The 26,873-nt window shown below is 46.9% G+C and overlaps 2 protein-coding genes and 1 long non-coding RNA gene across 12 annotated transcripts in view; 2 read left to right on the forward strand and 1 right to left on the reverse strand.

The window, feature by feature from the left end:
- Positions 1–1,202: 1,202 nt before the first annotated feature.
- On the forward strand, positions 1,203–11,205 carry LOC121590333. Of its 2 annotated transcripts, none has more exons than XR_006004407.1 (3): positions 1,203–2,588; positions 2,704–4,273; positions 9,355–11,205. It is a non-coding gene; the product is annotated as an uncharacterized LOC121590333 (long non-coding RNA). The 2 variants fall into 2 exon arrangements; XR_006004408.1 differs by having other exon boundaries at positions 2,727–4,273.
- Positions 11,206–15,102: 3,897 nt separating this feature from the next.
- LOC121590328 lies at positions 15,103–18,036 on the forward strand. The gene is made up of 3 exons (XM_041909903.1): positions 15,103–15,984; positions 16,652–17,045; positions 17,288–18,036. The coding sequence occupies exons 1-3, from the start codon at positions 15,870–15,872 to the stop codon at positions 17,556–17,558; spliced, it is 780 nt and encodes a 259-aa protein (XP_041765837.1). The 5' UTR covers positions 15,103–15,869; the 3' UTR covers positions 17,559–18,036.
- Positions 18,037–18,186: 150 nt separating this feature from the next.
- LOC121590310 overlaps positions 18,187–26,873 on the reverse strand; it is a 61,747-nt gene continuing 53,060 nt past the window's right edge. For all 9 annotated transcript variants that reach the window (XM_041909871.1, XM_041909865.1, XM_041909873.1 and 6 more), the window contains exons 10-13: positions 22,114–22,404; positions 21,856–22,034; positions 21,575–21,778; positions 18,187–21,506 (exon numbers count right to left, since the gene is read on the reverse strand). In XM_041909871.1, the coding sequence (XP_041765805.1) occupies positions 20,805–21,506; positions 21,575–21,778; positions 21,856–22,034; positions 22,114–22,404 (1,376 nt within the window). In that variant the 3' untranslated portion in view covers positions 18,187–20,804. The remainder of the gene's footprint in view (positions 21,507–21,574; positions 21,779–21,855; positions 22,035–22,113; positions 22,405–26,873) is intronic.

Consider the following 26,873-nt stretch of genomic DNA (forward strand, 5'->3'; position numbering starts at 1 on the left):
AGGAGTGCCAGTGTTCTGTTCGAGTTTGTGGGTGCAAGTTAAGCGATGCTGAATCATCGTTTTTCGGTAATATGTCGGTAATATGTCGGCGAGAAAGGGGGGGGGGGGGGAGTCCACAAATTTCCCAATCCTTATTCAATTTACCATCAACTATTCCCGTTCCACGTGTGCCTGTGTGAGCCACCACGGTACATCGAATTTATCATTGAAAAAAGGAAAACGGATGTAGGAGACGAACTCCCGGACAGCGCCGGGAATCGATGAATTTGCGATGCTTTTGTTTGCCAAATTTTAATTGCCCTTGCCTAAAAAGGGTGAGCGCTACGAGCGCACCAGCCTTCTATCATCATCATCATCATCATCATACTGTTTCGCTTCGGATTCAATTGCGAATGGCGCGCGTGCTTACTAAATTCTCGGGAAAACTCGGGAAATTAATGTCCAAAAACAAGCACTTCTTATCCTCCCCTCCTTCTGTTTGATGAAATTGATTAAAACATTTTCAATAATCGGTCTTTCGCCGCTCGGCGCACAACAAACACAGCGCTGGTGGGACGCGAGCTTCGGAGTATTGAAAACAAAATTAATTTGAAATATTTCGCCCCAATCTCAACCGGATTCAGTTGCGCCGGCCACACACAAAAGCAGCGCGAACGCGCTCTCTGTGTGTCCTTTTGGAGGAGATATTCGATCCGGTCACCACCAAAACGTGCCAACTGGACCGCGAACGATTGAGACAGAAAGAGAGAGAGAGAGAGGAAGAAATGTCCTTTCCATCATCTATTCCCTCCCCCAGGGACAAATCCGAGACAAACCGGGAACCGGGAAAACTGGACGGTAAAATCAGTGGACTATTTTCCGGAAATCAATATGTAAATTACGACACACAACTGCGCGCTGTCGATGGGTGATGTTTTTTTTTTTTGCCTACCGGAAGAGTCCCACGATGGGCTGAGGGAGGGCGGCGGTGTGTCCATCGATAATGAAGTGTCAATAAAATCGTATTATAAATGTTTGATCAAGTCACAAGTCGGTGGTTTGCCATTCGATGAGCCGATGGGTGGGTGACGAGGGAAAATGCGATTAATAACCGCCCACCGCCATACAATTTGTACATTTTCACTTTCATTTAATCGGTTTCATGGTCCAGCTGCAGCGGGTTGTGGGGGGGGGGGGGAGGGAGGGGGTCACTACGAGGAGAAGATGGGCGGTGATGCAAAATAAACAAATTAATAAATTCCAATTTGATGGGAATCATCGGGGAAGGCTCACAAACAGTGTTGTTGATGAGCGAAGTGGTCATAAACATCGAAGTTGCGCGCCTCCTTCCCTCTTTTGGTGGGTGAGTTCGGGTGGAATGGACACATTTTGGCACAACTTTGTTTAATCCCGGCGGTGGGGCGAGAGTTGGGTTGTGTGTGCTGAAAAGAAATGTAAACGCTTAAAAGAAAAGAACTCGCCTTTTGGTTGTGACGACGACCCCTTATTTTGCCATTTTCAATTCAGGGCAGACAAATGCCACTCGGCCCCCACTCCCCCAAAGCACGGTGAGGGTCTCTGGGTCTGGTCTGGTGCTGCGTTTTGCGTCGATGATGAAACACGACGTTCTTTGTTTGCTGCGGCCGTGGAATTTATGCATTCGTAAACAGATCGTAAAACCTTGCCCTGCTCTCTCGCCGGTTCGGTTTGTGTTTTTCTCCGGCAGCATTGTGACGTTGCTGCAGACTCCTCCTTTGCCCGGCTTTTTTTTTCGGGAACTTTCCCGGGAAGGAGGTGTGTTTCGCGCAATTTAAATTCAACCACCAACCAAGACGAGAGCAGAAGAGGACTGCTCCAGACACAAACACACAAGAGAGAGTACCACAGATTGTGGATCACTGAACCTTCTAATGATAGGCCGTATTATAAAGCGCACCACCCGATCCCGCCACTTTCCCGGCATAATCCTCCGGGCCCTCTGGCCTCAAACCGTACAGAACACATTTCGTGGATATGCAAATAATCTGCCCTCTCTCCTCTCCACATCCCTTGAGGGGTTCGAAATTGAATTGGATCCATCCATGCTTTCTTTTACTCCTTTTTTTCTGGATGAAGCGCGAGATTGAAGGCAAGATTCATTCCTCACTGCCGTAAAGATACCTAGAACGTAAAGACATAGCTCCAAATTGGTTTCAGCTCTATTAGGTTGGGCACTCCCGAGGGAGACGATGTGCGGATGTGTGTGTGTGTGGGTCTATATCCGTTGATTACCGTAATCAGTCGAAGAAAGTAAATTATGAAGCAAAGTGGCACTTCAGGTGACATTCCAAAGAGGCAAAGAGAGGAAGAAAAGGAGGAGTATTCCAAGGCACACTTTGGTAATCATTTTCCTTACATTTCCTTCTGAGGGTACTTTCTGCTTGGTCGTTTTTTTTTTTGTTGCTTACTCAGTGGATGTCAAGTAATGCAAGTGTGCCATGCCTTGCAGGAAATCCTGTGATGTAAGATTGATTGATTTTTCGCTTCGCTATCACCCCTATAACAGTGTCGCTTTGTCTTTGTGGAAGTAAGTGGGTTGAATTAATTCTGTTTTGAGCTCAAATGATGAGGTAAATATTTTTCAAATAATTGACATGCAAAAGCAAGTAATATTGATGGCACTGCTGTAGCTTGAGATGTAACAAGAAGAACAAGTAACAAATGTCAACTGATAGTGTATACAAGCATTGCCAATGCTCTCGTTGCAGGTTATCTGATGTTCCCATAACTCCTTGCAGAAGATTGCGCTTTTAGTTTGCATTGTCTTGTCATGCTTCCCAGAAAATGGTTCTTGCCTACCATCGCATAAAGGTTTATCTCTTCATCTTCCCTCCGACTTGGTGATTGCAGTGAAAACAAGCATCTTAAACCAATCGGAACCTTTGGCCTATCAATCGAAAAGAAATACTTTAATCAAACCAATTGCCTCAGAGAGAGAGAGAGAGAGAGTGAGATGCTTTTACCATCGGTTTCGTTTGATCAAAAAACCTCATCGGCCGGTCGGCTGGAAATGAATTGCTGTGAAGATTTGTAAACACAATTGTGCACAAGAGCCGAGAAAACGGACCACCCCACCAAGGGGGGAAAACCATTCAATGGTGAAGGAGAAAACAACCAACCCAAGAAAATAAATCCGAGAAGAAGGGAAAGGTCTCTCAGACGACAACGACGACGACGGCGTTATTGAGCTGTAAATCTTCGTTTTGTCATGTGCCCGTCCAAACCAAACATTGCGAAACGGATGGGCCTTTTATCGATTGATCCCTGGACCGGACTGCCAGCCTCCAGCTATTGTGTGTGTGTGTAGTCCCGTACATACACGTTTCCCATGCCCTTTTTAGCCTGTATCCGGATGCGGGGAGGGGAAAGGAGAAGACGACGTCATCCAGGCGAGTAAACCGAGAATTACAAGGCCGACCGATGCTATGCTCCGCTGAACACTTTTGGCACCTTTTGCCTTTGATGGGCCGGCACTGGGTCGAGACACACACATCCACCGACCACCATACAGGACATCTGGAGTGGGGGGTAAAGGTTGTACTCAATACACAGCACTAGCAGCGTTGTTGTCCATCCCTCGGGTTCTCTGGTAATACGTTGCGCTACTGGAACTGCCACTACGCGAGTCCCTTACCCGGAAGCTGTGCCTGCTATCGCCATTGTATCGTCACTCACGCAAAACGGCCCTCACAATGTTCTTCAGCGTCGATACACCACGGCGAGCGGGGGCTCGTGACTGACGCCCCAGGTCGTCATCCGGACGGGATCCTAGGTCCAGGATGTGGATCAAACTTCACTGCAATAGCAAAAGGGCGCGCGATGCGCGACAGACGAATTCTTCACCAACCTTCATAGTCATAGAAGTGGTTGGAGGGGGGCAACCCCTGAGGGAGCAGCCCTTACCACACGTCGTGTTTATTCGATGCCGCCCTCAGGATGAAACGCGTTGACAACGAGCGGGACAAATGTGTATGACCCTACCGTGGTGTGGGGTAAGGCCCGAGCTCAAGCTCGAGCTCTCGTGAGCTTGACAGCTTGCAAGTTGCCGGCAGCAGCGGCATGGTTGTAGTAAAACACATCGCTCGAACGCGCTCGGTTGACACTTTCAGGAATCCAGCTTTACGACGATGTGTGTTGCGACTAGTTTGAGAGCAGAGGGAGGGAGAGATAGAGAGAGAGAAAAAAGGATATTGGGCCCGATTCACGTGCCGCAGAAGATTCATCTCGAATCGAATTACATGAATGCTTCACATAGGTAAATATTGTTCTGAAGTCGTTATTTTGTGAGCGTAAAACTAAATTAAGATCAACCACTAGTTGACACGAAATTCGGTTAGGTTGGTCCTAACAGAGTCTAACCTTCCTTCAACAGGACCTCAAAGACTAAGTAGCGTTTTCCTGCAACTGTAGTGCAAATGTTACAGTACGTTTCGTCATGATTAGTTTGCCGTCAGTTGGTTAGTTTACGCTCAGAAACAGACGCCTTACACCTTCCGGATGATGGGATGTTTAGCAAAAATGTGTCGCCGGCAGGGAGTGGAGTCCCATTGCTATACAATTTTCCCCATTCAGCCTGATGATGGTCTGGTGTGTGTGTGTGTGTGTGTGTGTGTGTGTGTGTGTATAGGCCTAATCGAGACCTCCCATCGGCACTTCTTTACCCTAACCGCCCCATGCGTCCGTTCGCTCTATCTCCAAGGCGCAACCCCCAAGCCTTCAGGACATTTGTCGTTCGTCGTGTTTCGGTGTAAAATTTGGCCTGAAAGACTCGTCTCCCGCATATCTAGCCGTCGGGTCGAGAATGAATGCTGCCGTCTTTCACAGGCTCTATACATTACACTCTCTACCCCGGAAGGCTAATATCGGCTGGAAGACGATAGACGGTGGTGCTCTCTGTGCTTGTATGCGTGTGTGTGCCATTCCTGTGACTTTTCGATGTAAAGCTCCCGTTTTGGTTGTGATTTTTGCTGATTGCTGAAACCGCGGGGAACTGAAAGGTTGGCAGAAGACCCGAGCGTAAAAGGCAAATGTCAAAGAGTGTGTGTGTTTTTTGTTGTTTGAAATGTATTCAACTTCCATCTACCCGGTGCGAGTTTATCTTTTCATCGCGCTCTCCTCCATTCAAAGCAGGAGAAACAGTGCTTTTGGGGCATCTCATTTCATCTCATACAATTCGATATTTACATTCGTTCTGTTCATTTTTAGAGACATTCGACAACGCGGCGGCGGCAACGACTGAAATGAATGACACGTGGTGTATGATACTGGCGCGGTAGTGACCTTATTCTTCATCTTTTCAAGCATAATCATTCCGACACCGCGGAGAACACATCCATCCAAAGACGGAACGGATTGGTTATCTCACGTGCAATAGTCAAGTCGGTTATACGCCGAAGGAAGTAGTTGAGGGACGGCATGGGAGATACACTGCTGAGGAATTCAGACGCTTCAGAGCAGACACAAATATGCGCACGACATCATCATCATCATCATCATCAGTAGTATCAGTCACCCCGCGTATCAGCCATCCGTTGATCCGATGAGGCGTCGTTTGCTAGCCATGGGGTTTAGATGTTGGATAGAAATATGCGAATTTCGGGCATGCATAAGTAGCCTACATGAGAGCGACATTTCGTCCCTACTGCTCTCCTTCTCCCCACGATAGAGCTGGGGATGTGATGAGCTTTGCTTGAAGCTTTGCGCACACACACACACACACACACACACACGCACACACACACATTAGACACTCTTCTGCGGAGAAGGGTTAGATGGTGGATTTGGTGCGTCTTTCAGCTTAAATTCCAACGTTGAACTTTCGGTTCAAATTCACATGAATGTGTATGAATGGACAGAGGGGACTGTGAAGGGGGAAAGCGTCACGGCGGGGACCTACGCTATGTCTGCACAATTTAAACGTTGAGTAGAGCATGTACGCCTGTGTGGTGTTGTACTGTCCCGTTTCGGATTGGAGAGAAGAAGAAAAAAAACGTCCTGATACGAGCAAATTGGCAAAAAGCGAGCCTCGAGTAAAGCGTTGGAGAAACGGGGCGAGGGGAGCTTTCGCGCTGCTAATTAGAATGGTTAATTAATGAGAGCGCTTTTTAATCGGACGTCAAGCCTCCCCTGAAACCCGTTCACGCGAGTAGGGTTGGATGATGGGGGGTGGGTGATTGGAGTGATTCGGTGTCGGAGGTGTTGTTTTACCATTGGTGCTACGCCTCCTCCAATTATGTATCGTATTTGAACCGACGGCAGGGAGGGTATTTTCTCTCGTTTTTAGTTCAGGCCATTTAACATTTTAACGACGCGCATTGAGGCATGGGGAAAATTTGTAAAAAAAAAAAGGTCGTTTTTTCAGGCACGGCGCAATATGTCAATTGGGTGGAAAATATTGACTTTTAACCCATTTCAAAAAGGATCAAAAGTCACGATTCAATCAATTCAACCACAAACTGTTCAATTTTTCTTCATTTTGAAACCGTTTTCAAGGGATAGTTGGTGTATCGTGTTTGTCCTGATTTTGTTTTGTTTTCACTAACATCGAAATGAGCACAAAGCATGTGAATTCCTTAAAGAAGCCCGTTGTCTTTTCTTGCCTGCTCTTTCAAGCGCGAACTATTTGCCAGCTATTCCAGCAAGAAGTCCTTTATTGCTTGTACCGGGACTGGTAAGAGAAGCTCTAGTGCGTGAAGAACGTGTCACAGGGTATTGTTGAAAGGTGTTGTTCCTTTTTCACGCCACGCCAAGCAATTACCAAGCTACCTTTGGCTGTTTGTGTGGTGGATTAACAAAAGCCCTGCCTCATTACTTACACTTTGGTGGCTTTCTGCAGCGGCTGCTCCACTTGCAAACAGGTGTGGGGCTTGATGAATTCGAAGGCTATAGTTTGGCTTACTGGCGATAAGGTTTCGATGAAAAAGAAAACATTTTTTGAAGGAAACAACGAAGTAAGATACAAATCGTAAGGCAAATTGCATACATTTAGGCGGTTTTCGCCCTTGGTAATGCTGATTGACGTCCAACGGTCATAGTTGGATCGGTTGTTTGGTGTCATTCGAATAAGAGAGGCTGTGACGGCGAAACAAAGATCACGTAGTTCACCAAATGAAGCTTATATTTTGTCCTGCTACAGCTTCCCGTATGACAGTGCCCCACAGTACAACAATGAATCAATTCAATGCTCTCAACGCTTTTATTGTACCAAACTGCCATCCCTCCTCGACTGTTGGGCCATATCGTATAAAGGTGCACCGAGGTGGAAATTAAAAAAAAAATGCACCACACACACGCACGCACCAGATGGAAAGCGGCGGAAACTCCACCCGGTTCAAGCAGACACACACGAGCATATTACGAAAGCGATTCGAATCCAATGGGAATAGGGAATAGAGTTGCTAACTTTATTATCGACTGCAAAACACTCGCACACACACACACACACACACACCGTTGTGTCGATGGGGGATGATAAAAAACGGATTCCGAATCGATTAAACTTTGTGCTGCGTTATTGGAAAAGGGGGGAGTGAGTGAGTGAGTCAATGAAGATGAGCGTGTAGGTGGATGGCGGAGGGCGTAATTGGTCACTTGAGCTGTGTCGTGACCCTTGCAAGAGGGGGTATCTAAATCTATTGTTTGAAAGTATAAAGGTCCCTAGTGGAAGCAAAAAAGAGAGCAGTGAAAACCCCTCAAATGGTACCCAATCGATACAAAATTGATTATTAAAAAAGCTAATTGTTAAAACTCTGAAACCCACCCCCTGTGTGGGGTTGGAGAGGAGGGAGTAACAATCGAAAGAGAATGCTGGGCGGGGGGGGGGGGGGTAAGTGAGATAGGAAGCCTTGTTCTCGGTGCCTTTTGGGTATGATTTATTTATCAAAAATTCTAACCCAATTGCAAGCGACTTTTTTCCTGTTTTTTTTCTGATGGAAATTCCTACTTCTTAGGATGATAAAAGAATGTAACCACCCCATAAACACACACACACACACACACACACACACACACACACACACACACACACACACACACACACACACACACACACACACACACACACACACACACACACACACACACACACACACACACACACACACACACACACACTCACGCACATACACTCACGCACACACACACACACACACACACACACACACACACACACACACACACACACACACACACACACACACATACACACACTCACGCACACACACACGCACATATTACATCGCAAAATCGTAAATCGCAAATCACGTGCAAATATTGTTCCGTTTCCGCCGCTCCATCAAGATATGCCGCGCGCGCGCTCCAGCTAACGGCAATGTGTGTGTGTGTCAGGGGGGAAGAGAAGGGGTTCGATTCACAATTCTTCTTCCGTTTGCTAATCTTAGCAACCGTATTCCTGTCACGTTTCATGTGTGCGTGTATTGAGTGCATTTGAAGTCCTCTGGCTCCTATGTGTTGGGAGAGCGAGAGAGAGAGAGAGAGAGAGTTCAAAATGTGATGGAGGTACAGCACAGATGAATGATGGCTTGCTGAGTGAGAGGATGGGTGTAAACAAAATTCGGCACTTACTGTGTGCTGTTGCGTAGCGTTTGTGTGTGCGCCTTACTGTTGTAGCAACATAAACATGGAAATTCTTTCACAAATTTGCACTCTTTTACGTTCTTTTTTGGATTGTTTACTTTTGAATAAAACCAGTATAACTGAAAAAAAAACCCCAACAAACAAACAAACACACATGAAATAAATGTTCAAACTCATCGATCTTTGGGTGGGGTGTGTTGTTTCCTCCCCACCACCTTCACCAGCAAACCGCGGTGTCGCGGTTTTTTATGCTGTAAATCACTTTTCGACCACACCACACACTCACTCATCAAAAAACAAAAACAGAAGAAAAGAATAAAAAACCGTCTGGTGTGGTTGTGGTGGTGGCGGTTGGTTAGTACACAGTGTGGTGAGTGAGTAGTGACTAGCGCGCAACTTTGGTGGAAACTTTGGAAACGGTTTCCCAAAAAAAAAAAAAAAAAAAAACTCCACTCCAAAAGTAACGGTACGGCAGGAGCGACGGGAGCAAAACCGCAACCATTCTGCGGACTTTACCGGGTTCACTTTTACGGCTGAAGGGAAAAACAAAAAAGCAGACAAAAAGGAATGCTTTATAGGGCGCGCGTGTGTGTGGGTTTGGATTGATTTAAGGGGGATGTGTTTTAAGCCGGGTGGGGGGGGGATGAAGTAATTAGAAAACTTGTTTTAAGTGTGGATTTAAATGTTACTATGTTATTACCACTCCAACTTACTTTTATTTTCTTTTTTTTTTCATTTCAGAAGAAAGACAAAATACGACACACCGAACTCTCTCCACCACCTGCAGGGACGATCTTTCAGCAACATCCTTCTCTTGAACCAGTTGGAACAGTCTTGCTGATTTTGGCTCTCTTTCTTTTTCAAAAGCGACAAAACGAACACCGGAAAACAACAACGGACCACAAACGGATGCCACCGTTGCACACGTGTACAGTTTGAGTTAGTTGATAAGCTTTTAAATTGAGATAGGACAGGAAGGGGGGTACTTCCAGCAGACAGGAAATAGATAGGGTTAAGGGGCTTGCCCGGCTGCTCGCCTTAGCGTACAACAGGCCCGTTCTCCTCTCCTTTAGTAGGTATTCTTCGTTCCCTTTGTTCTGCTTTTGCTTTCCCTCTCATTGCTGCAGCTTTTATTTTGTACGAGTTTTTACGTTTTTACTATTACTAGCCCTCAAAATACATTAATTAAGTGATCTGCGTGTCGGCGAAACAATACTGAGCCGCTTGTATGTAATCCGTGCCGGAGATATCGTGTAAGTGTTAGCGCAGCGTACCAAAGATTTTTATACGCAAAAACGGACGACATTCGTTACGCGCGCGTGCGCAAACGCGCGTTTGCTTTGCGCGAATAGACGATTGAATTGTTTTCTCAAAACAGAGCATACAAAGCTCTACACTAAACCCCACTACTAAACCCGCTTTAGATAGCAAAGGGGGTTTTTAAACGTTTATTTACTCTATAATATTCTCACATTGCTTAGGCTACCCATCTAACAACGCGCAATAGACACTTTTGTTTCATTTATTTTTAATTCAGGAAATTCAGGTGTTTGTCGTAATTTAATAACGTAGAGACACAACACACAACATTCCCGACGCCAATTAGCTGCAATAGAAAGCTGTGTAAATCACATCACATCCTTATACCATTTTGCTTTTAAGAATAACATACACATCCACACAGTGCAATAGACAGAGAGAGAGAGAGAGGGAGAGCGCGAGAGACACATACACACATACAGTAGTGAAGAAACAGAATCAACAATGCAACAACAATGCAACAATACAACAAAATCAATCATATCACCAAATAAAATAAGAAATAGAAAAGAGAAAGAGAGAGGGAGAAAGAAACGCAAGTAATAGTAAACAAAAACACAATAACATACACACAAAATACTCCCTTAGGGCCAGTCAGTGCACAATAGAAAATAAGTGAAACAACAAGACTCAGAGAGAAAGAGAGAGAGAGAGAGACAGGGTGGCAGTTTTCCCCAGTAGCAGCAGCAGCAGCAGCAGCAGCAACAGAAGGTGTAAAGAGATTGTGAGGAAGAAGTGTTGTTTGTTTGAACATTAATTTCGTTAGCGGCGGGCCCCCAACCATTTCGATTGCTGCTGCGGTCCTGTTTTTTCCCTTCTTCCCTTCCTTCCTTCTTTTTTTACAAGGTTGATTACAAATACACCCACCGCTCGCTCAGTGACTTTTGTAAAGGTAAAAGGTAATATGGGAGCACACCCCACACACACAGAAAACTAAGCTTCAGTAGGCTTTGGGGCATTTGGGCCGCCTTTCCATCAAAATCCCGCCGAAACCACTGCACAAACCTTTTTCTCGTAGCGCAGAAACAGATGAGAGAGAACATGAGAGAGAATGAGAGAGATTCATCCCCTTCTCATCGAACTGTACTGTGCATTTTAAGCTTTTGTGGTGAATGAGGTTAATTTAGTTACGCTTTTGCGGGTTCGAGCTCTCCGTGGAGCCCTTCGTTCGTGCTGTTCTTTTTTTATCCCCATCGTCCTCTTTCTCTCTCTCTCTCGCTCTCCCCCCGTTTCGAAGGGATATCGTTCCTTAATAAGGGCACCGCGAGGGCATTAAAAACACAACCCCCAACCCGTTCAGCGCACAATGAAATGAACCCAGGCCGGGGGGGTGATGGATGGTTGGTGGTGGTGGACAGGGCGCCGCACAAGGAAATTAGAACAATTTATTGAGTGCGTTACGCTCTCTGGTGGGGAAGGGGGGGGGGGGGGGGGGGGGGTGAAAAAGGAAACGAACCTTACACACACAGCATATGGGGAAGGACAAGGAAAGGATTCATTTGTTTCTGTTGGTTTGGCGTAAGGGAAAACGGTGTGATTCGCTAATTTTTGCCATAAATTTTCGATCCTTTTCGATCGCGCCATCCCCTCTAGATGACGGGATGGGAGGGAAGCTTTATCATCTGCCCGACGTAAGGGGGAAGTGGTGGTTGGGAAAAAGGGAGAAAATTCAATCAACTTTTGGAAAAGAGAAAGGTAAATGGCTAACCGCACACGCACACACACACACACATCCAAAACCCATGGTGCGGTTTACAGTGGGTTGTGCATTGGCAGTGCTTTTATTTCATTTCTTTGCTCAGAAGCGTTCATGTTACGATTTTTGTTTTTTTTTATTTTGTGTTTTTGGTGTGAAAACACACAATACTTTACTACAAAAACTGGAGCATTTAAAATCAGAGCCCCACCACGCTGAACGAAAGCAAGAGTGCGCATATTAGGGGGCAACGAGCAGCAGAGCAGCATCAGATTGCGATAAAACAACATAAAATAAACCAAAAACAAACAGCAACAAAAGTATATTATGATGCATAAATATACTCCACGCTAAAGGAACGATAAGGAGAAAGGAAAAAAGCAGCGCATCCTCCCCACAATTTGTATGTAGCGTTACTCCTAATAAAAGAATAAGCGCAAAACACACAAGTGATTAAAGGTGGTAGGATTGATACAAACAAATAAAGAAATACCGTATAGCGTTTTAGATTTGTAAGCAAGCATTACTTTTCAGGTAGAGAAGGAAAGAAGAAGATAGAGAGAAACGGAAACCGGCAGGCCATTTGTACAGTGAATCGAAGCATTTTGTTAGTGGTTAAGAGGGAGGAGGGAAAGGGAGAAAGAAAGAATTAGGTTTTGGAGGACATGAAGAAAGCAACAAACAAACAAACACACCACGTTGTAATGCGCGCGTATGCGAGGTGCGCAACAAAAAAAAACAAAGATATATATGATATAAACAAATAAATTCTTACCGAAGTGGCAAGGCGCATGGAATGATATGAAAACCGCACGCGTTTGATATTGCGTTAATTTAAACAAAAACAATCCGAAACTGTTCCGCTGCGACGCTCCAGCCCACTGTGTTCAACGTGCAAAAATTTGAATTTCCCGTACGTACGCAGCCAGTGCGGAGTTGACCGGTCGCGCTGCTGGCTGCACGGCTGCATGCTCTCCTGGTACTTTAGCTTGAGAACAAGCCGAAATTGCAGGTTTCGCCGGGTCCGACCGGTATGGGAAAATTTGAATCGGAAAGTGTTTTCTTCCCATCTTCCCATTTCCATTTCCGCGCCGTTCCAAGCTGCAAAGTGTGAGCGGGATGGCAAATGATCTAAAAACAAAGGGACGATCGGGCGCAAAATGCTGCCGCCTCTCGCCGCGGTGCATGTGCGCCGGTTAGCAACGGCCGAAAAGCAACCCGGTTTTTGGACGGAAGCGATTGTTTTTTTTTTCTAAGCCGAGCACAGTGGCGCTTCCACGGGACACCAGCTGTTGACAGTGTATGTCAGTTCGGTTGTGCAGTGCGTATTGCATACCTTTTGGGCGTTTGTTCCGCGCATTGCATACCACACAGGCTGGAAGGAAGGATTTCTGTGTTTTCAAATACTCCGTTGCATTTTGTTTTCCAAACATCATTCCCATTTCAATATTCACAGTATAGAATTTTAATTCGTGATTTAAAGCTTCATAAAATCAATAAATAAGATCGATTCATTGGCGTAACTGAAGATTGTCACTCTGAAAAAAAGGGAAATAAGATTTGAAATAAATATAGAATATTAATAACATTAATTATGTTTACATAAACCCAGGAAACCATTCCCTAATTCACACAGATCGAATCTGGACGCGAGTCACCAGACTACGGGGCAACTTTTTCCCCTACGCACCCATCAACAACCGAACCTGCTGACTTACTGACTTACTCCGCTTCTTGCCTAACGCGCGGAAAGTGAGTTTTTCACCCGAGTGGCGAGAAAACTCGTTTTTCCCCTGATGTAACAAACTCACCGACACGCTTCCGGATTACGCAGCCCGGGGACAGCTTTCAGGACGGCCGCGTGATGGAACCCCACTGTCGCACTAGTAGCCCACATTTGCCGACGCCGCAAAAGGCGAAAGGTAGTTGGGGCAAAATGGGACTTGAATTGGACTGGTTCTTCAAGCTACGTCCCCGAGGCCAATCTTGCGCCGATGATTGAGCGTGTCGATGAAGGAAGTGAAAGATCCGCGTCCGGATGATAAATGAGATTGATTGATTGATTAGAGGTGTATGCACACACACGCACATGAAGAGTGAGGATAGCAGCAGGAAATAATAATGCACAATTCGACGACATGTGCAAAATGGACACAGAATGAATACTGCAGCTTTGTTCCGTTCGTTCCGACCGAATCGGTACACAATTGGCAGCAGCAGGGGCAAGTAAATCGTCCTCTTTCCCGTAAAGTGACATAAGTGGCGCCACGCCACCACCAGTTGCGCAATCACGTGGAGGAGTGGCGGGCGGGCGGCGGTAGCGGCAATGAAACATAAATTTATGATTCAATTATGTTTACCCGTTCTTCCTCGTTGCTTCCCTCGATTGGCAGACGATTGCTGCACCAACCGCTCATTATTTGGATCTTTGCGTGAATGTGTTTTTTTTTATAAAAGGGGCAATTTTCGTTTAGAGGGAAATGGACCGATCGTTTGTGTTTATTTTTTTGTTTTCTTTCTTTCCCCATTTTTTCCCTCTACTTTTCGTTTGCCACCGTTTTTGTCCCAAGTCCAAGTGCAAGACTGCGCTGCCACTGTGGTCTGCGGTCTGCGGGTGGTGTGTGGTTTTACTTTTCTTCGCTCCTTTTATCGTTTTGCCAACCGTTGAGGTGATGGTGCTGGAGGCAGGTGAAGCGAATCATAATACAGTAAAGAAACAAAAAAAAACCCTTTCACTATCAGACCTCGATCGATCGTGGAGGAGCAGGAAAATGTTATCAAAATATCATTTGTATCATAACTTTTAGGATTTAAATGTTTTTGATTTGCATAATTGTGTTAGATTTTGATGGATTTATCCTATCCTATTGACCCAATTTCTAATCATATACAAATTTTCACTTATTGTCATTAGAGAGTCATTACTCGATTTATATCAAATTCACATGAAAGATGCTCAAAGTCGTTAAGGTGGGTCCTGAAAACATACAAACAAACATATTTTAAAAAAACACACACACATGTTTGTCTCTTCTGTTTGAATTTAAATTAAAATGCGCGCAAAGCAAAACACGTGCTTCGCCGATGCGCAACAAACCGCCCAAGCACGCACAAACACCGCACGGGAGAGGAAAGTGCAATCCAAGGCACCAGGTACAGAGGGGCAGGGGTGGAAGTAGGGTTAATTGTAAATTGCGAATTATGCATCCAAGAGAGAGAGAGACACGAGTGGGCGATAGAAGGAACGCGGCACTGTTTACCATTAGGAAATCCTAATTATCTTGCGCAAACGTGGCGGGCGGGCGGGAAGTCGTTCGCGTCCAACCGCGCACGGTGGTTTGCGGAAATCAAAGTTTAGAAAAAAAAACTTCCACCAGCGCCTCCTATGTATGATACGACACCAACCACACGCGGCCGATTGCTACTACTGCTCGATAAGCAAATCGAAGCAGGCCGACGGGGGGAAGAGTTTAGGTTTTGATTGAAAAAAAAAGTGGAAAACCGTGGCAGCAGACCACAAACCCTACAAGCTTTGTTTTAAATCTATTTTGGGAATGCTTTTGATTGAAAGTGTAAAAGCCGAACCCTTTTTGAAGGCGGTTGCAGGCAGCATTCCATAAAAGAAGTCAAATTTTTCTAAACCGCAAACGATACTGGTAACTTCCAATGGAGGAAATGCATACCGCACTCAAGTGGAATGAAAAAAAAGGAAGGGCAAACAGATAGGGGTTGCGTTTTTGCAGCTACAAGCAGCTGGAGGGAAAATCCTTCCGTTAAGCCCTCCTATCAGCACAGTGCATTATGTAAGGGTGGCGCAAACAACGGCGGCAGGAAGTGTGTACCATGATCCTATTCTGCGCAACGCTACGCAAAAGCTCTACACGACGCACGCAATACGAAGCGAGGCCGAGCCGAGCTTCCACGTGGTGCCGAACGAGTAACGAAATAGACGCGTGCTCTCGGGAGAAGGGAGGCGCGATTGGGATTGGGCGGGGGGTTTTGGTCTCTCCCCGCCCGATCCGGAACCGGTACCACTACAAACACACTCATATATATAGTCTTCGCGGTTCGGTGTGTTAGATCGTACTCAGTCAGCGACCGTCGATCAGCGAAGAAGCAGCAGCAGCAACAGCATCGAAAGCGGCTTTATCGGTTTATGTGAGGTAGTGGGTAGTGAACACCAAAAGTGAATAATAATAGTGTCCCATTGCACAAAGTGTGTGTGTGCGTACATACAAAAATGGCCAAAAAGTGTAGCAGTACCGTCATCTTGCTCCAGTGCTGTCTGGTGTTGCTGATACCATCGTTGTGCAGTGTGTTTGCCAAAAAGCAGCAGGAGGACCAAAAACCTGAAGGTCAGTGTGCGTGTGTGTTTCGGTGCAAAGCTACCTACAAACGACTATGAAGAGGTTTAAAGCAAGTTATATAAGAAAGGAAGAGCTAAAATCCGCTGTAATGGATGACTCACGTACAGAAAGCGTGGCCATCGATTCGGTTAATTCATTCGCCGAAGCCACGCAAACGTCAGCGCGTAACGGGTTCTTTGCTTTTGCTCACCCCCATTCCGGTACGATCGCCATCATGATGATCATCATCATCGGTGCGTGAGCTTCTTCAAACCACCACGACTCTACACACACATACGCGCGCTCAGTGTTCCCGGTGGGGTCAGGTGGTCGAGTTCTTGGGGGATGGAATCATCCACCTGGAACCGGTTTTCCACGACTCACCTTCTTTACGTGTGTTGGTTGGTTCTGGCATGCTGCACATTCGTCGGTATTGTGTAAACTGTGGCTAGAAGATAGAAAAGAGCGGGAATGTATGATTCTGGTGTTGAAGCATTCAAATGACCTAACTTTCACCGTCCACTCGGTTTATCGTTCAGTTGTAATTTTAGGTCCTTTTCAATAGGATTTGTTCAAATGTTACTTTTTGTATAGTTTATGTTAAATGATATTAAGAAAAGAATCGAAACACATTCTCTAACAACTTCCTCATCACATTTCTCCACCCCATACATAGAGAGCCTTTTCGAGCAGGACCTCGGCGATCAGTTCAAGATCGACGCCTCGACCCAAGGCCTGCAGAAGGTGAACCTGCGCTGCGGGGCCGACTCGATGCGCATCGAGCTCAAGACGGAGGAAGACTTCCAGGGCGTGATGTACACGCGCGGTAGCTACTACAAGCAAACCGAACCATGCTTCGTCAAGCCGGAACGGGCCGGCCGAACGCTCGAGATGAAGTTCAATCTCGACCAGTGCCAGACGGTCAACAATGGGGAGGTGTACTCCAACATCGTCGTGGTGCAGCACGATCCGGACATTGTGACGCCCGGTGATGCCGCGTTCGCCGTCGAGTGTGACTTCCGGAAGCCGCGCGGTGTGACGGTCAGCTCGGAGATCCAGGCACGGGATAGGTAATTATTGTATGAAAGGATGAGCGTCAAGGGGAGGTCAGAAGAGGGGTGTGGTAGTGAGGGAGTATTAAAGGATTTAAGCAGATAAGCGTTCCGTTTCAGACACTTTTGTACCAAAGCTAAGGAATTGTTTAAATTACTCGTTTTTTTTTTTTGCTTTTTTGTTCCCGCTTTCCATGAACGTTTTCCACCGTTCACACGCACAACACTCTCACAACACCACATACACGCGGGCCGAGAAGCGAGGAGGAAACACCGACACCGTCGTCACGCATTACACTGACCAGTCCGGATCCGTCGGCAAACACACAAACACCGAACAAACACAACTCGGTGCACAGCGCGTCCGGCACGGTCACGTTCGTGCCGAGCCGGTTCCGCAACGCGTCGTCCCACCAGCTCCCGGAGCAGCGGGTGCGCGGGACGGTCGAAACGGTCGAAATTCCACTGCACACAACACCACAAGAACAGCAGGCAAACAATGAACACGATCACGATCACGATGAGTTGTGATTTTGTTGTGTGGGGTTAGGCGAAAAGCCCGATCACCTCCCAAGGGTCATTGTGGTCATTAATTTATTGAAACTAGAGAGAAAATGTCATCTTCCATCGCTAATCTCCGTCCCCGAATATTAACCCTTTTTTGTATCCCAATTTTCTCTACGCTCTTCACCCACAGCATTGATACGTCCAAAGCTAACGCAACCGCTTCCTATCCACCCACCGATTAATACAACTCCCTCTCCCTGTCCTACTCCACCTTGCCACTCGCCAGAGAACTAACCAGAGGTAATGTAAGTTCCTTCTTCGGTCAACCGAAAACATAATCCCCCTACCCCTTACCCTTACAACTCCCCCAACCCTTACACAACACTGGCTGGGGTGTATCAAACTTCCAAGCGCGTCACTGTTCTAAGTGATCCCATAGGTAGTGCGAAAAAATGTTAAAAAGTGTTGATTAAAATAATAAAACAAAACGTTGTGAAAATGTCAAAAATGTGTGTACACTCTACTGGTGGGGTACCATAAGGGAAAGAAACGAAAGAAAAAGGCATTCAAAACGCTCACTTACCTCGCGTTATTTCTCGTTAGATTCACATCTAATTATCATCATGATTCGATTGCTTCAAAGCCGCAGTAGTACTTTATGTGTATTTTATATGAGCTATCTCTCTCCTTCTTCTTTAATATTTTTACCGCAATTGAACTTTCCATTAGTTTCTTAATAATCATCTTAGCGATTCAACGTAACTCTTCTCTTTTGTTTCGCGTATGCGCACATGCTATACATATTCCGCCTTCTTCGGCTTTTTTTCTAACGTACACACACACACACGGGGTTTTTGCTCCCTTCGACAGCGGGGTGTGTGTGTGTGTGTTCCCAGCAATTTCCCCTCCCTTCCCTCAATCTGAGTCCGTTCCATAATATTCTATAATTCAAGCGTTTTTCCTGCGACGCACGCACACTGGAAAACAACAAGCGTTTAAGGTACACACACCACCATCACACTCGCGAGCAATGCAATGCAATGGGGCCTTGCCTTTAGGAGAGAACAAAGGGAGAACACACATCGATTGTGTTCAATTTTCGCCAATCATAATATTATCACCAAATTTTGCAATTGCTTACACAACGCAAACGTCTGTGTTCTCTTCTTCCAATCTCTCTTGTGTTTCGAATGTTTCCTTCCATTCCTAATCACGAGGACGTCCACGACGACGATCACCACGACATGGTGGGCGCGCGCGCTTTCTTCCTTTTTTCGCCTCTGTAAATAGAGCCGAGACAATGCGCAACAATACAAAGCAAGGCAAAGTAGAGTAGAGCGGTGAAAGTAAAAAAACCCTAAATAGAAACCTTAAACGTGTATGTGTCCATGCGGCGGAAATGATAATCTTAACACATTTCCGCTCAAACGAATGCTGGTTCCTTTCTGCCTTCAATCTCAACTTATTGCATCGATCCACACTCACACACTGCTTCGCTCCTCCTGCTCTCTCTCTCTCTCTCTCTGTGGACGCCTTTGGGTATAGTGCAACAACACGCCGCTTTATCTACTATCTGTGTAAATGTATAGCTAGCTTCTAAATAGTTTCTGTTGCTGTTTTCTTGCTGTTTACCTTTTCCTAGTAAGCCCTATCTATTCACAATTTGTTGTGTTGTGTTTTGTGTGTGTGTTTCACATTCTTTTAGTAGTTTCTCTCGTTTCACGTTTCCTTCTGCTCTACATATCCCTCTTGTTAACATCATACACATCTCTTCATATTAATCGTTTTGCTTTGCTTTCTTTGCATTTTACCCAATTCGTATTCGTTTAACTCTTGCACTATACACTATAATTTTTAAATTATTATCAAATAAGTTTGGTTTTCGCATCCTACACACACACACACACACACACACACTCACACACGACGTGTGTGTTCGCGCAAATTAATTAGTATCTCTAACCTTTCTTAAGTCGCCCGCGCACGGTGTTTACAGCCCACGAAACAAACAAAAATTCTAACAATTTCTCTCTTTACACGCGCGTTACTTTTACGCAACAACAATCTATCGCAAAACAATACAACTGTGTGTGTGTGTGTGTTTAATTCGACCGAATAATAAAATGTGTGGAAAGAACTCTACTCTCTTTGAAACCAAAAAGAAACGGATTAAAACAAACATGCGCCTAACCCACCAAAAAGCAAAGAGAAAGACACTTCTCTGCACGCATATTTTGCCTCTTCTTGAGAGGGGCGGCGCGGTGCGGGCATGGCAGCAATGAAGAAAAAGAACAAATAGTTAAAATCTGTAATGAGATAAACGGTGCACACCCACACACCCACCCTTCTCTTTCTGCTTTCTGCCTAACGTTCCCTGCTGCTCCTACATCCTACTCTCCCCGCTGGGATGGGGCACCGGCACCGACACTGCGCTGTGTGTGATTTCTTCTGCTTCTTCTGCTATCTTTTGGTTACTTTTTACTACCACTACTACTACTACCCTCTACCCCAGCCGTGTGCTCTCTCTCTTCGGCGCTACTGGATAAGAGAATATTGTAATGCAAAAAGTACTAGATGAGTACGGGGACACCTTCCTCTCTACAACAACAGCCGAAGCGAAAGTTTTAATTTCTGCGCGTTGGACACAAGTGTCTATTAGAGTAGAGTTGAATAGAGTGTGTGTGTGTCTGTTTGTGTGTTGCAATGTTTCAGTTCTGCCAAACGCAGAACTAACTCGCTCCACACATACACGCATCCACACGCACAGCGGAAGCTTGCACTATGTTTGATTGGCTTTTGTTTTGCTAGATATTTGTTTTGTACTTACAACCTACACCTTTACACAACACCGGCGAAGTTTGCGATCTTCATCCAATTCGACATCGATCCGATCCAACAAAGCGTCAAGATCCATCACCTTATCTTCTTGCACAGCGCATTCAAACTCTCCTCCACAGCACAACACAGCTGCTTCTACGCGCACTTCGGCTACCGCGCACACACCGGGCTTCCACAACAATTGGAAACACGTGGGGCGCGACCCAATATATCACACAGCAGACACACATCGAGAAAAAGGGATAGGTAACAAGCAGCAGAGGCGGCACCACGCACACAATCTCCGCGCGAAAGCACGATTGAAGGAAAGGGGAATCGATCGATCCCCACCAACTTTCAATCTTTCCGCGTGTCGCCAAAACTGACATAACGAGACCGTGCTGCTGCTGCTGCTGCTCCTGTCCCCGCCGACTGAGACGTTTGGAGTGCCTCTTACTCACTAACCAATCCCACCTCCCGCTGGACGGACTGCAGTGGGACGTCGGTGGCGAGCATTTCCTGCGCGACGGGAGAATCATTGGCACTGCTACGATCGACCGGTGTGGACACGGTATCGTCCGGGTCTTCCTTCGCTTCCTCTGCCAGCTCCTCGACCGCCAGCTCCGGGACGGCATCATCTGCTGTCTCCACTTCCACCTCCGTTTCGTTCTTCTGCCCGCCCTCGTCGTTGCTGGGAGTGGCCGGCGTGATGGTGGTTTCAGTCTTGTGAGCGGCAGCATCCTGCTGTTCTTGTTCGGCGTCCTCCTCGGTGGTTTCCTTCTCCTCCTCGATGCTTTCGTTGCTGCTGTCGCGCTTGGTGGCCTGCAGCTTGCTGCTGCCGCCCGCCGGCGAGCCCGCCTTCATCAACCTCGGATCGGTGGCGCGGAGCGACTCGGAGTCACCGATGCCGTCCCCGCTCGGACGCAGCACCAGGTAGAGCAGGATGTCCGACAGCGAGATGATGCCGATCACCTTCTTCAGCTCGTCCACCACCACCAGCCGATGGACCTCGACGCGCACGATACGCTCCATGATGGTGTAGAGCGTTTCGTCCAGCGTGCAGTGGTGTACGCCCTCGAACCACGCGTTTCGATGTTCGTTTGCCTTCTTCAGCGACACGTCCAGATCGTTGTACGTTTTCTCGGCAGCCAAGTTCTGAAACGGAAGGTGTGTTAGTTGGCGATGATTTCGACTGTGCCATTAGTTCGCAACGATTCACTCACAATAACATCAAACTTGGCGTAAATGTCCGTCAGGCGCCCCTCGGAGTCGACCATCGGCAGAGCGGACACGCGCCTATCTACGAACTTGTGCAGCGCCGTTATGATGCTGGTATCTTCCGTCGCCGTTTCGATGTTGTTGTAGCTGCCAATGCGCACCTCCCGGAGGGTTTTCTGCATGTACGATGGCTTTGGTAGTTCATTTATCTGCAACGAACGACACGTTTGTTAACAAACAGCTCTCAGTTCAACTGTGCACTTTCACGACCGGCGAGCGTACTTACATATAAAAATAGGAATCTAAGTATCCTCTTGTGAGTCAGTATGTACAGCACGTTGCCGGTGACCGGATCGATCACGGGCAGCCGATGGATGCGGTTGTGTACCAGCATCTTGATGGCATCGTACAGCGACGCATCTGGACCGATGCTAACGAGCTTCTTCACGTCCTCCTGTAGCACTTCTGCACAATGTACACACACACACAAAAACAAATTACTTATTCTGGTTCGACAGTTCGACCCCCCTTCACAGGTACTTACTTCGCCAAGTGTCCAGCTTGTGCTCCTCGAGCTCGTCCATTGACGCGTTCGGTGATTTGTAATACATTTTTAGAATCTTGATGAAATCGGTGATCGTTAGCATGCCGACAAACTCTTGGCGCTTCGAGTCCCACAGCGGTGCCGCCCGGACGCCGTTGTAGACGAGCGCGTAGAACGCCTTCTTCACCAGCAGCTGGGTGTCGAACACGACCAGCTTGGCGGAGGTCGGCACCAGATCGTAGCACTTATGAAATCGGAAGAACTTGACAAATATCTGCGACTCATCTTCCTCTGCAAAAAAAAAATGAATGAATGAAAACAAAAGGCAATTAGTACGAGATTTCAATGATGCACACATACAGCACACTCTTCGAGCTATCGAAATAGAACTAGACCATCCCTCCCCTCATCTCAAGGACTCTTTCCGGCCGACCTTTCTTTAGCAGCTCCGCCAGATGCCGCTTCCAGGCGCTCGAGATTGCCTCAAACTCCTTTATGCTCTCCAGCGGGTACGTTTCGGTGTTGAAGAAATCGTGGAAGCCGGCCCCCAGAACCAGCCGGCCGGCATAGTTCGAGTAGAAATGCAACGTGGGCCATGGCTCCCGGCCGGCAAACCAGCGCCGCCTGCAGCCATAGTTGGACCGTTTCTTAGGGTTACTAATTTTCTTAAAGTTTGGATTCACATAACACACTGTTGTACGCAACCGCGTTTCGAAGAGCAAGGACAAGAGAGACACATTAGGCAAAGGACGACCACAGACCCTCTCTACAGATCGATTGAACGTTCGAGTGAGTGGATTGTGCGTGTAAAGATGGGCAGCGTGAGGTTGTTGCATTCAATGCACTTACTGTAAGTGATATTAAGCAGCGGCAAATGAGCTCCTTTCACATGGTACATGCAGAACAGATATATACACACACTGAGACAACAAATCTATTACACACAATTTCAAAGTGATCAACACACTCGATCATCACACCACACTCTGCCATGAAGATGTACACACAATTATGAGCGAGCAGTGAAGCGAGCGAAGGAAGGTGTGTCGTGTCGTGTACATCAATGTAAGATACTTTCAGATTTTGCTTCTAAGGCCTCCTCCTCCTCCGGCAGCACCACTGCTGCCCCCGTCCGGGTCGGAACAGGACCCCAGACAGCAGCTGCTACTGTCCTGGCTAAGGCTGCTCGCACTCGAGCAGGCAGAGCTGGTGAGATTGGACGCGATGCTGATAGTACGGTGGCTGTGCTCGCTGCTATCGGACATGCTGATGCCACTGCCGAAGCGACTCAAACTGTCCCACGTTCCAATGCCGGGATCCATTCGGGAAGTTGGTGGTAGGTAGTTAGCACAGCAGCAGAGGGATGTTGCAGAGGAATTAGTTTCACACTCACGGAGAACACACGCTTGGCGCTAAGCTGCAAACACACATTCACTACACACGGTGCTCTATTTCTTGGTTTGCGTTATAATGATGGTTCTACAGTGCACAGATAGGAAATGAGTACTACACACGATCAAGCGTTTCGACTTCAAGACGCCTTTGAAGACGTTAACTCTGAACTATCAGTTTATTCTTGCTAACTACTATGGAGTGCAAGATGCCCGCGTCTCGTCTGATCCCACCACTTGTCCTTTACAACTGTACCCTCCCCACAAGTTGCGCTGGTTCATGGTCGCCCATCTGCGTGTATGTGTTCAACCACACAACTGACACTAATTGATGGCAGCTAATGAATGTCGGATTTGTTTTCAATTTACATCCCATATTACCCGCTGCTGCCAAATGGGAACATAATGTCAACGACGCAAGGTGTGGTACAGATATTCCCCGCGTTCTTGACCAATGTTCGGCGAAACCGTTGACAGCACCTGTTGACATTCTAGTTTCGGCAGGTTTGTTCGGAAACCGGCCCACTGTTGCTCTTTGAAGTTGGCCTTTTATTGGGCCAAAACAGCTTACTTTTTGGGATCGTTAAAACCCAACCCGCAACAAGAGCAACGACCCTCGCCTGTGATGATGCTACTTTCTCGTTAGATCATCCTCGTAAATCACGGCACGAAGGTTTATTCCCAACAGAACATCTCGCACACCAGTGTGTTTACACAGTAGTGCTGCTGCTGCCCGCCCTGCGCTAGTGCTAGGGTTGTTACCACCATTGTTGTAAAGTTCAGCCCCTTCCGCTTCCTTTATTCGCGCATGAGAGCTGTATGGTGTCCGCCGCATGACGATCGAATAATTTGCGATGGGGTGGTCGCCGGCATCCATCGCCACCGCCATCTCCCCCTGCTGTTCCATCAACAAGTCTAGACGTTATGGGTGGTGATCGACGCCACCACTTGTAGGATTAAAAATATCATTCACAGTGTTGTACAACCTCGGTTGCTTTTATTCTACCGCTGTTTTATTACAGGGCAGAAACGAACGATCAGCTGTGACGATGGGGCTACTACAGGGGGCCAGCCAGTTCGGGCATTAACGCCTTTGTGACTTTAGCCACACACACCGCACACAATCACAACTCCGAGGAGCCTGAAAATAAGATGAATGATTCATGCCAGCCAGCGCACAATGCGCACGTATGCGTCGCGTTAATTGATCTTGATTTATCAAAACAGCTCAACACACAAACGCGCGTCCTGACTATTAATACCACAGCTCTCACTGCCACCACCACTACACCACCTCCACTGTGTCAATGGCAGAGGAGCGAAGGGCAGAGGACGTGCCTCTACTACACTTCTGCGCTGGGCGGCTTCTGACGACAGAACCATATGTTTGACGGTGCACGGCCAGTCCTCCACGTGTCGCGGGTGGGTCACGATCGACCGAGCGGGGATGTACGCATCAAAAACTGAATTGCCTACGCGCGCACGCTCGTGTGACGTCATTCAGGTCACAAAACATCGCTTAATTCTTCTCAACCCGTTCGCTCCCTTTCCTGTCCTGTCTCTGATATCTTCATCAAGTAAAACAACAATCTATCTACCATCAAGTATCGGCGCAAAATACGTTAAAATGTGTATTCTTCCGCGCTCACTGCTACTCTAGATTGGTTTTCTGGCGCGACACATGACTCTCCTCACTGAGGAGAACGCGTGCCCGCCGAGTGTGTGTATAGTGAATGATTTCCAATATTTTCCTCGTACGCTCTATTTTTAAAAGTCAATCATGGGGCATACATACTGTACAGGAAGTCAGCAAACAAAGCGCACACGATATTTGTTTGCCCGTTAGAGAGCAAAACGAAACGGCGTGATCGAGAACGCTATTGCTACCCCAAACGGAGAGTATGTGCATTATTAGACGAGGGTTGAAGTTGATTTCTACGAGCCACAACATCCACAGTGTTAGTAAAGGGGGTAACTACACCACGTGTGCACTACTGTAACACATAAAATGTATCCTGCAAACACAGCGAGTGCTGCCTGAGAGAGAGAGTTAGTTGAAACTCCTTTTCGAAACGACAACAAAAATGATAACTATTCTATCGCTGCGACATTGAGGGTGAATGAGTCGGTTGGTTGGTTGGTTGGTTAGGGAAGGGGAGGAACCATATTTACACAACGATCACCACACTACGCAAAAATGGCAGAGATTGTCGCGGGGCCGGGACGACAACGGGAGTACGCCCTATATCACACAAGTGTTCGAAGGTTCACGAGATCACGGATCACAGAAAGGTTTGGAATACACTACAACAGTACTACTACACCGACGGCGAACCGAAAACACATTCCAGCTGCGTAAGAGGAAATCGAGGTGATCGCTTCTAACGCGGAAGAAAGAAGAAACGTTCCGTTCTCTACGCAAACGATCGCGACGGAAAGCAAATTCAGGGTTTTTTCTTCTACTATTCGTTCCGTTTGTTTCTAGTTTCGCCTTCGCCTCGATGGTGTGGGGCGATGTGTACAACAAGCACTCCCAGCATTCACCGATCAACTGATCCGTGTGCTGTTCCGACAGCCCCCCGGTAAGCATCGGCGGAGCATTCCGCTTCCGCTGACGACAACAAACGACGATGCTTTAACGCCATTTGCCAGCAGTCTGGTCTGCGCAGCCAGATCCTTTTCTTATACAGAGACGCGGCTTTGCGCACCACACCACCACAAGGGGAGGTGGTGTGTGGTGTGAAATAGATCTTGCCCCGATCTTGACCGATCTTGACCGAGAGAGCAGAGCAGCAGCAGCAGCACAAGCAGAGCGTTCGTGCCCGTGGTCCGAAATTACAAACATTCAAGGCAATCTTTAACCGTCGGTCGTGGTCGTCGTCGCCATCAGCCGTCGTCGGCTGTGGTTAATTGCGCATGGTCAGTGAGAGAGAGAGAGAAGGGTGTTCGGAATGCTTCTGCAGGGTCAAGTGGTGCTAGCGACACACCGAAAGGGAGGAAAACGAGGGCGTCTTTTCAAATCTTCGTTCAATCTACTGACGGATAGTTTACAGCCGGACTCTGACGATGATCTACGTACCATATCGTAAGCTCACGCATGCTCCATAACCCAAGCTGATGGAAAGAAAGCCAAGCTCGACAATTGTTTTGGAGCACAAAGAACGTCCAACAACAGCACTAGAAATTTCAAATGTTCTCAGCTACACTCAGGTTCTTCAATCTTGAATATTTAAACCAAAAAGTTCAAAAGTCGTACCTTTTAGTCTAACTCATCGCAAGCCAACGAAACGTAATAACATCCTTGTCTAATAAATCTTTCAACTGTCACACACAATTTGACATTTATGAACGAAGAAGTAAGTTTTCTTC

This window comes from Anopheles merus, chromosome 2R, assembly GCF_017562075.2.
Source record: "Anopheles merus strain MAF chromosome 2R, AmerM5.1, whole genome shotgun sequence".
Classification (NCBI taxonomy): Eukaryota; Metazoa; Arthropoda; class Insecta; order Diptera; family Culicidae; genus Anopheles; species Anopheles merus.

Bases quoted from the DNA above. Each gene is read 5' to 3' on its own strand.
- LOC121590328 (XM_041909903.1), top strand. From the start codon at position 15,870: ATGGCCAAAAAGTGTAGCAGTACCGTCATCTTGCTCCAGTGCTGTCTG. The intron at 15,985-16,651 runs GTCAGTGTGCGT...CCCCATACATAG, and splicing joins GGAGGACCAAAAACCTGAAG to AGAGCCTTTTCGAGCAGGAC. The intron at 17,046-17,287 runs GTAATTATTGTA...CGGGCCGAGAAG, and splicing joins GAGATCCAGGCACGGGATAG to CGAGGAGGAAACACCGACAC.